General features: G+C 43.4%; 1 protein-coding gene across 3 annotated transcripts in view; it reads left to right on the forward strand.

The window, feature by feature from the left end:
• The first annotated feature begins 942 nt into the window (after window positions 1-942).
• Window positions 943-18,073, forward strand: part of drc3 (dynein regulatory complex subunit 3) — a 28,710-nt gene continuing 11,579 nt past the window's right edge. Inside the window, exons 1-9 of one of the 3 annotated variants that reach the window (XM_055651389.1) lie at window positions 949-1,289; window positions 6,115-6,272; window positions 6,470-6,647; window positions 7,039-7,155; window positions 8,593-8,759; window positions 8,851-9,009; window positions 11,652-11,771; window positions 12,540-12,652; window positions 14,666-14,840. In XM_055651389.1, the coding sequence (XP_055507364.1) occupies window positions 6,488-6,647; window positions 7,039-7,155; window positions 8,593-8,759; window positions 8,851-9,009; window positions 11,652-11,771; window positions 12,540-12,652; window positions 14,666-14,840 (1,011 nt within the window). In that variant the 5' untranslated portion in view covers window positions 949-1,289; window positions 6,115-6,272; window positions 6,470-6,487. Of the gene's footprint in view, window positions 1,290-6,114; window positions 6,273-6,469; window positions 6,648-7,038; window positions 7,156-8,592; window positions 8,760-8,850; window positions 9,010-11,651; window positions 11,772-12,539; window positions 12,653-14,665; window positions 14,841-18,073 lie in introns of all 3 variants that reach the window. The other 2 variants (XM_055651390.1, XM_055651391.1) reach the window with 2 other exon arrangements.

Here is an 18,073-nt window from a genome sequence, read left to right on the forward strand (position 1 = left end):
AGCAGTGAAAATAAAGCTGTCAACCATTTTAGCTCTGGTTTTCTTTAAATCTGTTCTTAATTTTACATCCAAACAAAACGTTTTACGTGTGTGTCATCAATTGTGACTAAACCAGTTTACAACGATTCATGATTTCCCAATCCTGGAAGCAAATGGATCACGCGTGTTGAAATGCTCAACTGCAGTAGCACAAGAGAATATGTAAAATTACACAGATTTTTGAATGGATTTTATTTTGTTGTTGTTCGTATATAGTTAAGACAAGTAAAATAAAACACCATCGACACAAACGGTCCAAGCTGGCGTCAGGAGCGTCAATATCCAACAAGGGCCAAGGATAATAGGGCAATCTAATTGTTTTTAAACTGCCATTCCTCTTAAACATTACGGCATAGACAAAACTCAATAAACGTATTTATGAAATCAAAATATAAATGAACGAGTATGGTCTATTTCGTTTTGCAATGACTTTGCATAAATGTAAACAAACATTTTTCTTTTGGGCGGAAACCTTTAACCTTACGCCATTCGTTATTCACAAAAATACTGCTTAATTAATCAAGGGCTTTGTAGTTACTTTACAAAACTCTAAGTCAGTAAAGGTTTTCAAGCAAATTAAGTGCAAAGATGACGCGACACTCGCGTGATGAATGATTTAAAGCAACAAACGCGTATTTCACCATGGATGAAGCATGAGCAATCACATACAAGGTAGAAGCAAGGAGTTAAATAAGACGGCTGGATGTGAAACACTCACCTACACATTGTCCTACTGGAGTACTAAAAGGGTTCCCAATGAAGAACTCCATCTTGGTGCTTACCCTCCCCCCCTCCCAAACATCAGTGAGACCCGAATGTCGTTGCCTCGGCCTCAACCTAACTTAATGGTCTGAACAAGCTTCTCCCCTTCTATATTGTGATTGGCTCGCTCTCCTATTGTCCCGCCTACAGCATTGCCGTCCTCATCTTCTATAGGCCAATATCCATATCAATCAATGTTGCCATCAAGTTTGTTCAGTTTCATCGAGGACGGTAACGACATTGCCCGGCCCCATTCACGGATTATTTTATTTTAGATCATTTTTCACTTAAAAAAATAAAACAATTTCACTTATTAATTGCCTTACGATACAGTGGTGGCGATGACGATAGCGCGAGTACTGCGGTGGAGGTGGGACGAGCTAAGATCACGTGATATTTATCCTAGCAACCAAGAGAAGCTGGGCTCAGGCAGCATTCACTGGATGAATACCCGATGCTAGCGACGAAATATATTAAAATAACAGGAGGTATGTATTGGTTTAAACGTTATCATTTCTGAATATTCCGAAGGCATTCATTATCTTTCAGTTTAAAGCTGGGAGGCAAATGAGAAAAGAAAATGTGTGGATGAAGGAACTGCAGATGGATGAAGTTGGACACAAAATACTGGAGTAACTCAGCAGGACGGGCATCATCTCTGGATAGGATAATAGGTCAACCATTCCTTCTATCCAGAGAAGCTCCTGCCCCGCTGAGTTACTCTAGCGTTTTGTGTCTATCTTCCAATAAAATGTGTGACTCGTTCAGAATACAGTATTCGTTATGCCCTCTTAAGAATCTCTGAATAAATCAAAGTGCTTCACAGTGTAGGAAATATAGTCAATACTAGACCAAGTGCAGACCCGTTGGGTCTGTTTCCCCAACATGCGGTTGTGTGGGGGGCGGCATGCAGCATTACACACTAACTACCCCCCCCCCCCTCCCGCACTCACGCTAATAGAGGGGAGGGGGAGAGAGAGGGGGGGGGAGGGAGAGAGGGAGGGAGGGGGAGAGGGGGGGGGGGGGGGGAGGAGGGGGGGGGGAGGGGGAGAGGAGGGGGAGGGGAGGGAGAGGGAGGGGGAGGGGGGGGGGGAGGGAGGGGGGGGGGAGAGGAGGGGGAGAGTGAGAGGGAGAGAGGGGAGAGAGAGGGGGGAGGGGGGGAGGTGGGGAGGGGGGGAGGTGGGGGGGGGGTGGGGAGGGGAGGGGGGGGGGGGTGGGGGGGGGGGGGGGGTGGGGAGGGGGGGGGGGGGGGGGGGGGGGGGGGGGGGGGGGGGGGGGGGGGGAGGGGGGGGGGGAGGGGGGGGGGGGGGGGGAGGAGGAGAGGAGTGGAGGGGGAGTAGAGGGGGAGGAGAGGGGGGGGGAGGGGGAGGAGGGAGAGGGGGGGGGGGGGGAGGAGGGGGGGAGGAGGAGAGGAGGAGAGGGGAGAGGGGGAGGGGAGGGGGGGAGGGGGAGGGGGGAGAGGGTGAGAGGAGGGGGGGGGGGGGAGAGGGGAGAGGGGGGGGGAGGGAGAGGGGAGAGGGGGAGAGCAGAGAGGAGAGGAAGGGGGGAGAGAGGAGAGGAGAGAGGAGAGAGGAGGGAGGGAGGGGGGGGGAGAGAGGGAGGGGAGGGAGGAGAGGGGGGGAGAGAGGAGGGGAGAGGGAGGGGGGAGAGAGAGAGAGAGTGCCTTTTTACTTCAACCCAAATCCAAACAACCATTTCCAGGCAGTGCTGTTTTACCTCTAACCATATTTTCATTTTCAAACCAAATTAAGGGTACTCACAGTGCTGTAAACATTTGCCAGTTTCATTCAAAGCTCTGTGTTTAAGAGGGAACTGCAGATGCTGGAGAATCGAAGGTTGCACAAAAAAGCTGGAGAAACTCAGCGGGTAGCAGCATCTATGGAGCGAAGGAGATAGGCAACAAGGGTTTCGGCCCGAAACGTTGCCTATTTCCTTCGCTCCATAGATGCTGCTGCACCCGCTGAGTTTCTCCAGCTTTTTTGTGTATCATTCAAAGCTCTGATTGAGGCACACCACTTGCAGAGACTGATTGAGGCACACCACTTGCAGAGACTGATTGAGGCGCACCACTTCCTGGTTTTATATTCCCTCCCTCTCCCTCCAGCAGGGGCAGCAGAGAGAATGTGGAATGTTGTAAAAACATTAATATCTCTGTCAATTTTCATCGACGGGAAAAATCCTCGGCACACATGGGGCGGAGGGGGGCTCTGAGCGAGGTGGCCAAAAATAACGGCCGTAGGTGGCGGCGTACTCTCGGAAACCGCAGCACAGAAAGCCAAAACCGGTCAAGAACAGAGTTTTAGTAATATATATAATATAAGATAAGATGTGAACTAATGCCACCGCGCCAGAGTAAAATTTTTTAACATCGTTGACGGAGGATAACTGGAAACAAGGAACTGCAGATGCTGGTTTACAAAAGCATCACAGGAGAACACGGATACGATTGTTTTTTTTGTCGGGACCATTCTTCAGACTGATTTGGGGCGAGGGGGGAAGAAAGCTGGCAGAGGGGAGGCATGAGAAAGTGTGGCTGGACACAGGCGAGGGAGGGCTTTGATAGGCAGATGGTTGGAACAAAAGTCAGAGTTAAAGGCAGAAGAGTCGAGAGAGTTTATTGTCATGTGTCCCAGATAGGACAATGAAATTCTTGCTTGCTGTAGCACAACAGAATATTGTAGGCATAAATACCGATCAGATCAGTGTGTCCATATATATATAGAATATATTTATTCTCACCACAGTGAGGAGGTGTTTGGAGGATACACTGTGGTGGATGTTAATTTGTGTTTAGTGTTGTTTATTATTGTATGATTGTATGTATGACTGCAGGCACGAAATTTCGTTCAGACCGTAAGGTCTGAATGACAATAAAGGAATTCAATTCAATTCAATCTACACACAAAAATAAACAGATAAAATGCATTAGGCTGTTATAGTTTAGAGTTTGTTTGAAGTTGTGTTTAATAGTCTGATGGCTGTGGGGAAGAAGCTGTTCCTAAACCTGGATGTTGCAGATTTCAGGCTCCTGTACTTTCTATCTGATGGCAGCAGAGAAATGAGTGTGTGGCCAGGATGGTGTGGGTCATTGATGATGCTGGCAGCCTTTTTGAAGCAGCGACTGCGATAGATCCCCTCGATGGTAGGGAGGTCAGAGTCGATGATGGACTGGGCAGTGTTTACAACTTTTTGCAGCCTTTTCCGCTCCTGGGTGCTCAGGTTGCCGTACCAAGCCACGATGCAACCGGTCAGCATGCTCTCTACTGTGCACCTGTAGAAGTTCGAGAGAGTCCTCCTTGACATACCGACTCTCTGTAATCTTCTCAGGAAGTAGAGGCGCTGATGTGCTTTCTTTATGATTGCATCTGTGTTCTGGGACCAGGAGAGATCTTCGGAAATATGCATGCCCAGGAAATTGAAGTTCTTGACCCTTTCCACCAGCGACCCATTGATATAAATGGGACTGTGGGTCCCCATCCTACCCCTTCCGATGTCCACAATCAGTTCCTTGGTTTCGCTGGTGTTGAGACCCAGGTTATTTTGCTGGCACCATTTGGTCAATCGGTCGATCTCACTTCTATACTCTGACTCGTCCCCATCAGTGATACATCCCAGATCAGTGGTGTTGTCGGCGAACTTGATGATGGAGTTCGCACTATGTCCGGCTACGCAGTCATGAGTATAGAGTGAGTACAGCAGCCTTGAGGTGCTCCCGTGCTGTTTGTTATCGAGGATGACACATTTCCACCAATACAGACAGACTGTGGTCTGTGAATGAGGAAGTCGAGGGTCCAATTGTAGAGGGATGCGCAGAGATCTAGATCGGAGAGCTTGGTAACCAGCTTGAAGGGGATGTTGGTATTAAATGCCAAGCTGTAATCAATGAATAACAGCCTGACACATGAGTTTTTGGTGTCTAAGTGGTTCAGAGCGGAGTGGAGAACCAGTGAGATCGCATCCACCGTTGATCTGTTGTGGCGGTAAGCGAACTGCAGTGGGTCCAGGTTTTTGTCGAGGTATGAGTTGATTTGCGCCATGATCAGCCTCTCAAAGCACTTTATCATCACAGACGTTAGTGCCACTGGTCGATAGTCATTGAGGCACATCACCTTACTCTTCTTGATGCCCTTTTAAAGCTGGTGGGAACTTCAGTCCTCAGAAGTGAGAGGCTGAAAATGTTTGTGAAAACTCCAGCCAGTTGGTCTGCACAGGTTTTTAAAACACGCCTGGGTATCAGGTCCAGGCGCTTTCCGAAAATGATAAGGATGTTGCCAGGGACTGAATTATAGGAAGGAGTGGATAGGCTGGGATTGTTTTCCCTAGACCAAACGAGGCTAAGGGGAAGACCTTATAGAGGTTTACAAAATCATGAAGGGCTTGGGTAAGATGGATGGTGGTAGTTTTTTTCTGAGGTAGGGCACTCTAAAAGCTAAATGGCATAAGTTTAAGGTTGAGGGGAAAGATTTAAAATTGATCTGAGGTGCAACTCTATCATACACAGGACGGTGGGTGTATGGAACAAACAGCCAGAGGAAGTGATATAGGTGGATACATTGATAATGTTTAAAAGATATTTGGAAAGATTTGTGGGCAGAACATTTTATGAGTTGAGCCAAAGCACCTGTTTCAGTACTGTTTGCTCTGACTCTATATGCCTTGGTGACCATTGGTCACAGGCTTCCAAGCACAAATTTGGATCCGATTGGTCTTAAATGGGTAAGGTTGTAACTGTACGTTCGCGAAAGCACAGCAATGTCTGTTGTTTTAATTTTGTCTTATGTATCACTCATTAACTGGGCTAAATATGACAGTCATTTTAAATTGCTTGTTAAACATCGCAGTAAAAGTAATCGGAGCTGAAATTTCAAATGTTAAAGCATAACGTCCTAGTCTAAGTCCAATGGATAACTTATTTCCGTGCATTGAACTGAGTCTTTTCGATGACATAAAGGATGAATGTTAAAGCATATTTTAAAACTTCAATATTGCCTTGTCTACATTCTGAACTATAGTTGATGGTGATCATATTAATAATTTAGCTTCAAACTTCAGTGCTTTATTAAAAAGTAAAACATTGCAGAATATGAAAGTCTTAAATTAATGTGTCAGATATACTGAACAGGCCAGGCAGCATTTTTGGATTGAGAAACAGAGTTAACATTGATCAGCTAGAAAATGTTATAAATAAAATACCACATTAGACTGTACGACGGTGGTACAGGCGTAGAGAAAATGGTGATGGCTTGTTAATCCTTTATGTGAGGTATGATCTGATTCATTGGTGTGTTTCTTCTTACTTTCTATTAATTTCAGTTTTACCAGGTCTCCTTCATGCCACATGTGGCCAAATACTGCTTTGATGTCAAAGGCAGTCAATCCTCAGGAAACTATATTTTTAGATGTGCTGTGAGAAAGTCCAGAGCCAGGTGTTCTTGGAAAATCCAATTTGGGCATCAGTGAGCAGATTGTTGGTGAGTAACTGCTGCAGATTTGTGTAATGAGAGGTATGTGAGAGCAGCTGAGGGGCATCCATCTTTCGCTTTTGCTGAGAAGCACTGAATATATCCTGTGTGACAATCTCTGATGATCATTGCAACATCAGAATTTCAATTTCATTGATAATATTGTTGAAGAAATATTAATATTATTCCTATGTTTTCCTTTTAAGTGAATACAGCCGTTTAAAATGAGCCAGCCTTATAAAACAATTGAACCCAGTGTCATTGATGATAAAATGCTTGAAGAGATGGTGAAGAAACAGGGACCATCAGGAAGAGCAGGACAGATAGCCCAACTGGAAGGAATTGACTTCAAAGATGTTGACCACCTTCAACTTGATTTTCAAAGTATGTTTTACCAGTGGCTTAACTTGTGTGAAGAAGATACTTAGTGGCATAAATACTACCTATGTAATGTTAAAGGATTTATATTTGATTGCCGGATAATGTGCTCTTGCATTTACTTAAATATGAAAATATATATTCCTGTGTACTGAAAGTTATTTGAATCTGAATGGCCAGTGATTACCCTGTGATTGTTAATGACAATGTGTATTTCACAGGAAACAAAATAGGAAATGTGTTAGATGGGGATGAAGGCTTGAGAAAGAATGAACAATAAGTCTGAATAATAGTCATGCTGTAAAAAGTGGTGATACAAAGATTGATGTGAGAAATTTTTAAGAAGCCTTTATAAGGAAGATCGGCATAAAATCTGAGCTTTTTCCCCCTGGTATAGATATACTGAAGATTGACAATATGTGGCAGTTCACATCATTGACTAAACTCCAGTTAGACAATAATGTCATTGAAAAGATTGAAGGACTGAACACACTGAGCAACCTGATATGGCTAGGTAAGCTTAAAAACTCAGAATATTGGTACATCTATTTTAATTTAATTTAGCTATAATTTTGTAATATTAAAATTGATTCATTCAGTGAAATAACATAACATTCAAGAGGAGATTGATGAGAAACCTACACGAGTCGGGTCAGAGAAGGTTGCAGGTAATGGCAGACATTTTAGAGAATGATGTGTTGAATGCAGAGGCTAGTGGGGTTGCAGATAAGGACCAGAAGAACAACATCCTTGTTTCGTCTGGGGGAGGGGGTGTGAGCAGAACTGCATTGACACTCCACATCCAACACATCATATGCCGACATTCCCTTTACCATCCCACCCCTTTACACTTCCTTAGAGACGACTCCTTTCAGAACTGCTTGGTTCGCTCATCCCTTCCCTCCCAAACCATTCCCTCCCCAGGTACTTTTCCTTGCAACCACTGGAGATGCAAAACCTGCCCCTATAATTCTTCACTCACCTCCTTTCCACATCCCCAATATTGACTGGGACTTACTCAGGGCAAGAGGATAAGATGGGGCAGAATCTGTTAGGTGTAGCCAAGAAAATCTCCTTAAACAATGTGTGGATAGTCCGACACGAGTAGGGATCATAGTGGACCTTGTATCGGGAAATGAGCCTGGCCAGGTGATTAGTGTTTTGGTGGAAGAATATTTTGGAGATAATCACAACTCCATAAGTGTTAACATTTGTTTTGAATAGGGACAGGTTTGGATGTTGGGGGAAGGTACTTAATTGGAGCAAGGCAGATTACAATGTCATTGGACAGGAGTTAAGGAGGGTGCATTGGGAGAAGTTGTTATTGGGTAAATCCACATATGACGTGTGGGAATTATTTTAAGGCCAGCTGATCAAAGTGCAGGATATACCTTCCACCACTATCTTCTAATTATAATCTAGTTGTGAATACATTCGACCAAGTCATTTTGAAACCCATGCATCTTAATCACCTGGATCAGATGAGGCTTGAGGAATATAAAACGAGTAGGAAAGAACTCAAGCAGGCAAAGGGGTCAGGAAATCCCAGGCGAGTCAGATTAAGGAAAATCCCAAGGGTTTCTATGCGTATGTTAAAAACAAGATGGTGACCAGGGAGAAGAGGAAGTGGCCAGGGTGCGACTCATCCTTGATTATGCTGCTGGCCTTGCCAAGACAGCGTGAGGTGTAAATGGAGTCAATGAAAGGGACTGAGGCGAGTATGTGTGATGGTCTGGACTGCATTTACAATTCCGTGCAATTTATTGCGGTCTTGGATGGAGCTGTCTGAATCCAAGCTGTGAGGCATCCTGATAATGTAAAAACATTTAAACTAATTCTTAAGTTGGGGTGAAGCTAACAGATTTATATACGATTACCACTCACTTATTAAAACCTGCAATCTGAATATGGTAAGGAATGAATAATTCAAAAAAGCACTTTTTTTTCCTAGATTTATCCTTTAACAATATTGAAATGATTGAAGGCCTGGATGAACTGGTTAAACTGGAGGACCTTAGTCTGTACAATAACAGAATTTCCAAATTTGAAAACATGGACTCATTAGTAAACCTGCAAATTTTCTCCATTGGAAAAAATCATATCAGTGACCTGGAATCTGTAAGTGATTTTTAACTGGAGTTCATTTTGTTGTTTACTTTAAACATTTTCAGTACATTATGTTTCGATACAGTTTTCTAAATTAGAATAGTTATTTTTGCAGGTTGTCTATTTAAGAAGATTTAAGAGGCTGCGGACTCTGAATTTGGCTGGAAACCCTGTTAGTGAAAGTGAACGGTACAGTCTGTACATCCCTGCCTTTCTGCCTAATTTGATGTACCTGGACTTCAGATTAATAGATAAATTGACAGTAAGTATTACATAAGAGTGGATTAGTGATAAAAATGATATGATGATGAATTGTGCAGTTGTTAAGGAGATGTATGATTGAATGTTATATTATGTGATGCACCCAGCTTTGTAATTGTAAAGTTAATCAAACAATAATTTGCAGCAAGATCTTCATTAATAATTTAACTGTCCAGTGTTCTGTGAAACACAAAGATATGGAAGTCTTCATGTGCTTGCCTTTTCATGTGGGTTTCAAACGTAACATTGTGAAAATTATGTGAAATCTATAAGAGGAATATCCTTTGTAATTTTTGATGATTTTGCAACATAATTTGATGAATCTGTGTGATCCAACACTTAGAATTAAAAAAAAAAACATTTGCAGCTTAAAGCTGCCACCAATTTTCTCCCCTTCCTCGTTATTGTGCTGAGTCCTTGTTGAGTTATGCCCCTGTCCCACTTAGGAAACCTGAACGGAAACCTCTGGAGACTTTGCGCCCCATCCAAGGTTTCCGTGCGGTTCCCGGAGGTTCCCGGAGGCTTTTGTCAGTCTTCCTACCTGCTTCCACTACCTGCAACCTCCGACAACCACCTGCAACCTCTGGGAATGTCCTGATGTACAAGGACATCCAGGTCTCGTTGCACCACCCCTTTTCCTAATCTAACACCATTCAGATAATAATCTGCCTTCCTGTTCTTGCCACCAAAGTGGATAACCTCACCTTTATCTATATTATACTGCATCTGCCATGCATCTGCCTACACATCTAACCTATCAAGTCACCCTGCAGCCTCATAGCATCTTCCTTGCAGCTCGCACTGCCACCCAGCTTTGTGTCATTCGCAAACTTGGAGAATTCCCTTGTCTAAATCGTTAATATATATTGTAAATAACGGGTCCCAGCACTGAGCTTTGTGGCACTCCACTTGTCACTGCCTGCCATGTGTTTTTTGTCTTCAGTCACATTAATGTGGGAAATTATGAAATTGTCCATTTTGATAAAACAAAAACATCACCTTTGCTCCAGCGGTGGTTTCTTTTTCGGCCCCGGTCACGCTCCCACCCCAAGCCCTGGGTTCGGCCCTCACTCCAGCTTCAGCACCAGCCTCCCCACCGGGCATCGGGCGCTGGCAGCTGGCAAGCGCTGGAGTGACCCTCCTTCCCAGAGTGTCCCGTCCTGCCTTGCGAGTGCATTGTGACATCACTCGGGTTTTTTTTACCTAAATATATAGAGAGAGATAGATATATAATCTATTTCTATATATCTATCTATATCTATCTATATACTATTAAAAGTTTCATCTTGTTTCTGTGTGTGTGTGTGTCTGTCTGTGTGATTGTATTTTCGCCACATCAGTACATGGTAACGTATATTTTTTTGCAGACTCTCACTCGGCTTTTCCCCGTTGTCAGACGAATCAACTTTCCTTCAGATTTGATGTTATATTTCACGTTATTGATGTGTAAAGGTTTTAAAAAGCCAACTTTAACAAGAATTTTATTGTCAAAATCCTTCCTGCCAGCTTCCAACAAACTTTGATACAAAGTTGCGATACAGGAACACTCTGCTTCCGCCAACTTTTCACCTGAATTGGATATCACAGTCCTCCACCCGACATTTGCAACAATGTTGCCATCATACAACACTTGCTCCAGCTCCTGGCAGGACAGGAGGGGGAGGGTGAATTGGTATTGCAATTGGGGAAATGCAATTGGAATTTTTTTAGAGTCCAGTGCTGGGGGAGGCAGGGGAGTGCTGGACTATTACATTTGGCAATGGGTTGAGTTGGGGGACCACGCCTCCCGTGTGGGCTACGGGTTTGAACTTTGAACATGGCAGTTGCGCTTGCGCAGTGCGGGCCCATCAGCTGTGTATGCGCAGGTTAGTCAGGACTCGAAATTAACGGTTGCCCGGGTGCCAATGGTCATCTAAAATCCCGCCGGGCAACCTAAAAGCCGTGCCATTTTGCCCAGCTTGGCAAGCACCTGGGACTCCTGCCGTTCAACTCTGAACGGGGGCCCCCTCTCTATCTCTCCCTCTGTCATTCTCTGTCTCCGCTCGCCATCCTTATCCGGGGCCCCCGGGTCTCCGCTCGGCCAGCCGCTCTTCATCCGCCGGCATAGCCGGCCGACTTACACATGCGCACTGCCACGGCCTGCACATGCGCACAACCATAGCCAGCACATCATCGGCCGCACGGCACATGTGCACTGCCACGGCAACTGGTCGGTGCCAGGCACTTTCCTCCTCCCTTTGCAGTGCGGGAGATCTGGCCGCCATTGCTGCCTCACTGCGACCGCTGAAAACCAACACCGAATCACTTCCTGGAGTTGGAGTAACTCCCTGGAGTAACTCTTGCTTTTTGGTTTCCTGGTCCTACAAAAATATTCCAAATGGAATTTAAACTGGAGGTGTTGGAGGGTCCACCAGCAAAGTCCAAACTCTGAACTATAACAGCCTATTGCACTTTATCTGTTTATTTATTGTGTATATATATGGTCTATGGTATATAGATACACTGAACATTTATCTCCTGTTCTGTATTATGTTTACATATTCTGTTTTGAAATAATTAGGGGGAATAGAGGGAAGAAAGAAAACAGTAGGGAAAAATGGTTTTGCAATCGTCGTAAATAAAACAAATGTCTATTTCTTAAAGAAAGAACTTGCTTTACAAATGCATAACTCTGACATTGCATACCTGGTACACCAAGAAGGTTTTGAATTTAAATCCCTTGAAAAGATGAGATTGGAAGAAGAAGAATTGGCTTTACATCAGGTAAACCTCTTTCACCATAATGTAATACAAACAACCGTCAAATCTTCACTTAAGTATTTATATCAATGTAGATCAAAAAGTTTGGATTTAGCCAGTTTTGGTAATGGAGGAATGGAAATTGCATGAAAAGAGAAGATAACATCAAATGTAAAAATGGAAAATGCTATTCTGTTGGAGGGTGCCTAACCCAAAAGGCTAACACATTTCTCTTTCCACAAATGCTACTGAACTGATTGTGTTTTTCCACTGCTTTGTGTTTTTGTTTCAGATTCCAGCATCTGCCGTTGTATTTATTTTCCAGAACATCAAATATATTTCTTATGTTTAAGCACTGTTCACATCTTTGCCGGTAACATTTTTAGTTTTAAGATGTACTAGGTCAAGATCAGACAATTCACACCCTCTTTCCACAATTAAGAAACCTGTCAATGCCCAGTTCAGACTGATTCATCAATCGTTTGGAAAATCCGACTACCCAACCATGATATGGCAACAGAAAAAAAAGTATATTTCCCCCCTCTTTCTCTCCCCCCCCCCTCCCCCTCTCCCCCCCCTCCCTCTTTTCCAATGTATGTTGTGTTGGCACAGTAGGTTCCATTGTGGTGGAATTGTATTTTAATTGAGGAAGCCCCAGTATGGAACTGCCAACAGTTAAAATGTGATTCATTATTTACCTCACTGTACATTCAAATGATTTGCAGTATTTGTGTGTGGTTCCCCTTGTAGTGCACCAAGGTTCTTGGTTTAATAATTCCATTCTGCAATTAGGACGCTTATGTGGAATATCTGAATGGACCAGGTCTGTTTGACAGCATGTATGCAGAAGATCTTGAAGCAGCAAAGCTTTTACTGCTTCCTGGAGTGTCTGAATTTGTGGAACAATATCCTTTCACAAGAGTTATGAATATATTAAGCACTTTAAAGTACACCATTCGTGCATCTAACTTTGCGTTTGTTCCAACTTTACATCTGTTAGTAATGTACTGGTTTTCCAGATTTAAACAAAATAACATTTTTGTGTAGGTGTTTGGTAAAGACTATTGCCATCAGAACAATCCCATGCAATCCCCCTGAGGCCAAATTTGCAAGCCTGCCATTCAATGTTGATTTCAAATGGGACCTCATTTCACTTTTCCTATGCAGCTTAATTGTCTAGTTTTTAGTTCAGTTTTGAGATACAGCATAGAAATAGGCTATTTTGACCAGTGTGCCCATGCCAACCCAACTATCAGCCTAGGAACAAATACCAGAAGCCATTTAACCTACAAACCTGCATGTCTTTGGAATCTGGGTGGAAACTGGAGCACCCAGAGGAAACCTGCCGGGTCACTGGGAGAACATACAAACTCCATACATACAGACAGCACCAGCAGTCAGGATGAAACCCAAACCTCTGGCACTGCAAGGCAGGAACTCTACCACTACGCCACTGTGTTGCCTGCCCTAAGCCAGTACTACATCAGTAGTTAGACAAAAGTGCTGGAGAAACTCAGCGGGAGTGGCAGCACCTATGGAGCGAAGTAAATAGGCAACGTTTCGGGCCGAAACCCTTCTTCACACCTGAAACGTTGCCTATTTTCTTCGCTCCATAGATGCTGCCACACCCGCTGAGTTTCTCCAGCACTTTTGTCTACCTTCGATTTTCCAGCATCTGCAATTCCTTCTTACAATACAATACCATTTATTTGTCATTTGAAACTCACATGAGGTTCAAACGAAATTTGGTTTCTGCGGTCATACAAGAAAAGAACGAAGACACACACCAACACAATTTACACAAACATCCATCACAGTGAATCTCCTCCTCACTGTGATGGAAGGCAAAGTCTTGTCTCTCCCCTGCTCTCCATTCTTCTCCCGATGTCAAAGTCAAAGCCCCCTGCGGGCGCTAGCAAGTCCGCGGCCATTTAAAGCCGCGCCGGGCGATGTAAGGCCCTGCTCCGGGTCACTTTCAACCCCGCAATTTGGGCGGAAGAAGTCTCCGTTGCCGGTGCCCCGCAAAGCGATCTCCCACCGGGGACCCGCGAGCTCCCGGTGTCACCATCCACCGGAGTCGGGTCGCCACCGCAGCTCTCCACGCTCCGAACTCTCCACGCTCCGAAGCTGGCCAGCTCCACGATGTTAAGTCCGCAGCTCCGCCAGCTCCGTGACTTGAGCCCCCAGGTCGTTCCGGTTGGAGGCCGCTCCACGGTGCTAGGCCCCAACGACAACGGAGACCCGACAGGGAAAAGGACAGGTCCCCGTGCAGGGAAGAGATTTAAAAGTTTCCCCCACCCACCCCCCGCCCCCCACACATACACATTTAAAAGCCCACTACAAACTATACCCTCAACGGAACAAAAAAAAAAAGACAGACAGACTGCAGAGGCCGCTGCGACGTCGGTCGCGCCACCCACCCACTTAAACACTCTCCCTCAGTAGTTGTCTGCATTCAAACTTTCTGATATTCTTCAGATGTAAAATATTTATATTAGGAAGAAGCAAAATGAGGAACCATATCTATTTTTAATGTTTAAACTTGCAAAAAGTCAGTGGCATTTTAAACTTGAATGTTACGACATTGGCAGGTTAAGACGAAAGACAGTGTAACATTACCAAACAAGATGCTTCGTAGGGAAAAGCCACCACGTGGTGATTGTTGCCTACGGAACATCTGATCTTTGGGTTAATACCCTTGATTGTTGGTGTGCTTTATGTCTGACAAATCAGTTCTGATAACAGCAGTTGGGGAATGAACTGCAGCATCCAATGCCTCAACTTGGATGGATATTGAAAGATGAATGGCAGAGACAAAATGAAAGGAGTGAGATTGATTATTAGTGAAAGCCATATATCAGAAATGTACATACCACCTTTCTAGTCTGTACATGATAGTATCTTTGACAATTTGCCACATACAAAATTGAGTTCACCGAGGTTTGCCAGAAACTCTTTAAATATGGACTCGAAGGGTATGACGCACGCAATAAAGAAGTGGAAGGTTTTTTGGAATGCTTGCGGGAAGCAAACGAAAATAATCAGCAAACTGGAGTAAAAATGATCAAGGACTTTGAGGATAAGAACAAAGAGGTAAGTTGAAAATTAATCCAAAAAGTAAAGTAAATCCCAAAAATGATGGAAAACCAATATCAGCATATATAGAGAGTTTCTTGATGTTGGAGTTGATGTTTACAGTATTTGTTAAAGAAATGAAATAGCTGATGAAAAGAGAGACCTTGAAAATATGTCAAGCAGGGCAATGATACTCTTATAGTCATAAAATATGTACAGCATAAAAATAGATCATTTGGCTCAACTTATCCAAGCTGACCGTGATGCCAATCTCTGCATTAGACATGTGTCCCTCTATTCCATTCCTAGCCAAGTACTTGTCCAAATGCCTTTAAAATATTGTACTTTGCCTTGCAAATTCAAGTTTATGACATGTTGTTATCCACAGTATGAGCTTTCACAAGCCTACTTGTTTGATAAGGTATTTAATTAAAATATTAATCTTACTGAAATATTGCAATTCTGCAGGAGTCTTTGATGGCTTAGTGTACAGTAATGAAATACTGAGCCATAGAAACCAAGTAATTGTAGATTTCAAGCAAGGTAGCAATATCAAGATACCTATTGAAGGATGACCACTGGCTTTGAATCAGGACCACAGCCTGGTTTAACCCTCCCCCCCCCCCCCCCCCCCCCCCCCCCCTTGCTTCACCTGATGAACAACAGTACGTGTTTACATTCATACTGTGAGCGATTTATTTGTTATTTAAATTAATATTCAGCTCCTTTTTCTGTGAGCTGGGGGCAGGAGGGTAGAGGGTGTTGGTCAATTAGATGGTAACAAACCTCATTAATGCAGAAATTTCTGGTAGCTGTCAGCAGCATTTATGGAAAACATACATAGTATGTGAAGGAATGAGCACTCAGCACTTTTGGTCCAAGATAAAAAGTTGACGTAAAGGTTGTAGTATTTGAAAGTTCTCCAAAATCATGGTTTAGGTATGGCCTTAATAATAGTTTTTCCTGTGAGACTTTTCCCATGATTTAAATATACATTTGACCACGAGGACAACATTTATAAGAATGGAACTATTGCTGAAGACAAGCTAATGCACAATTAGCTCCATGACTTCCATGAATCTTGATGAGTCAGTTGATTATTGCCAATCCGTATCCATCAATTGAGTCTCCTACAATACGAGTTCATTAAATTACTGCTTAAGAGATCTATTTTTAGTCACCATTTAATGCATTGGGTAAATTTACGCTAAAGCTTTGCATCAAACAGAAAAATCATATAAAGGCATGAAACATTGACCCTTACCTTTGCCTCCACAAATGCTAGCCGACCGGCTGAGTTTCTCCAAAAGTTTGTTTGTTGCTCCAAATTTCAGCATCTTCGGTGTTTTGTGTCTCCACAATAGATCTTTGCTGTAATATTGTATGGTAACCATTTACGTGGTAACTAATTTAATACCTTTACAAATACTCTTCCTAGCCATTCCACCATTCCATGGCTAATGAATGAAATAGAACTTAAGACAGTTAGCAATTGTGGTGTCATGTGTAAGCCTGAGCAGCTAAAATTTCCAGATCAACATCACATTTTTTTTCTACCTGGGCCAACTTATCCAATTCCTGTCCTGCATTGTTATTGTTGAAATTCTCATCTAGAAATTTATGACCTCGACATTGACCAATTGAATGCAGTGTTGATCAGCTCCTCTTAGTATTTTCCCTGTAAACCGAAGGTTATTCAAAATACTGCTGCCTCATTTAAGGTACATTCGTCTTTAAATTCTATTTCACGATATCAGCTCTATCAATCGTCTTGCCTATTGCTATCTTTGTAATTTGCTTCAGCTATATCTTTTTTAGATATGTTCATGTTATAGGAGCTGTATTAGGCCATTCGGCCCATCAAGTCTACTCTGCCATTCAATCATGGCTGATCTGCCTTTCACTCTGTCCTATTCTCCTACCTTCTCCACATAACCCCTGACATCCCTACTAATCAAGACTCTGTCAATCTCTGCCATAAAATTATTAATTGGCTTGGCCTCCACAGCATTCTGTGGCAATTAATTCACCATCATCTGACTAAATAAATTCCTCCTCATCTCCTTTTTAAAGGTATGTCCTTTTATTCTGATGCTATGACCTCTGGTCCTAGACCGCCCCACTAGTGGAAACATGCTCTCCACATCCACTCTATCCAGGCCTTTCACGATTCGATGTTTGAATGAGCCCCCCCCTCATTCTTCTAAACTCCCGTGGTTACAGGCCCGGTGCTGTCAAACGCTCATCATATGTTAACCCAATCATTCCTGCGAGCATTCTTGTAAACCTCCTCCAAAACCCTCTACAATGCCAGCACATCCTTCCTCAGATATAGAAAAAAATAGCAGGCGCAGGCCATTCGGCCCTTTGAGCCAGCACCGCCATTCAATATGATCATGGCTGATCATCCAAAATCCTCGTTCCTACTTTCTCCCCATATCCCTTGATCCCATATGGAATATATGGGGCCCAAAACTGGTCACAATTTTCCGAATGCAGTCCAACAAGTGTCTTATAAAGCCTAAATTACATCCCTGTTTTTACATTCTTGTCCTCTCAAAATAAATGCTAGCATTGTATTTGTCTTCCTTTCTACTGACTTGCAAATTATCTTCTTGGAAATCCTGTACCAGCACTCACAAGTCCCTTTGCACCTCTGATTTCTGAATTATTTCCCCATTTAGAAAATAGTCTATACCTTTATTCATACTACCAAAATGCATGACACCACACTTTGCAATGCCGAATTCCATCTGCCACTTCTTTCCCCACTCTCCCAACCTGCCAAATCCTTCTGCAGTGTCCCTGATTTATTTCCACAACCTGTCCCTTCACCTATCTTCATATCATCTGCAATCATTGTCACAAATAATTCAATTCTCTCATCCAATTCTATAATTCTGCTAAATTCCACATTGCCAAATTAATGTTTTTAGCTGTGAAAACCTGAAGCTGTGGAATTCCATTACTAATCCTGTCAGCCTCTCTTTCTGCCTTTAAAATGACTTGGAGTTCTTAGACAATCCCTTCTAAACCCTTGGCCTCTACCAGTTAAGAGAAAAGGACAGCAAAAGCATGGCACCATCACCAACTGGATAATGTCCTCCAAGTCACACACCATCTTGACTTGGAAATGTGCCATCACTGGATGAAATCCCTAACATCATTGTAGGTATACCCACAACTTGGAGACTACAGTGGTTCAAGAAGGAATCTGACCATATTCTCAAGGGTAATTGTGGATGGGAAAT

The sequence above is a fragment of the Leucoraja erinacea genome, chromosome 20 (assembly GCF_028641065.1).
Source record: "Leucoraja erinacea ecotype New England chromosome 20, Leri_hhj_1, whole genome shotgun sequence".
Classification (NCBI taxonomy): Eukaryota; Metazoa; Chordata; class Chondrichthyes; order Rajiformes; family Rajidae; genus Leucoraja; species Leucoraja erinaceus.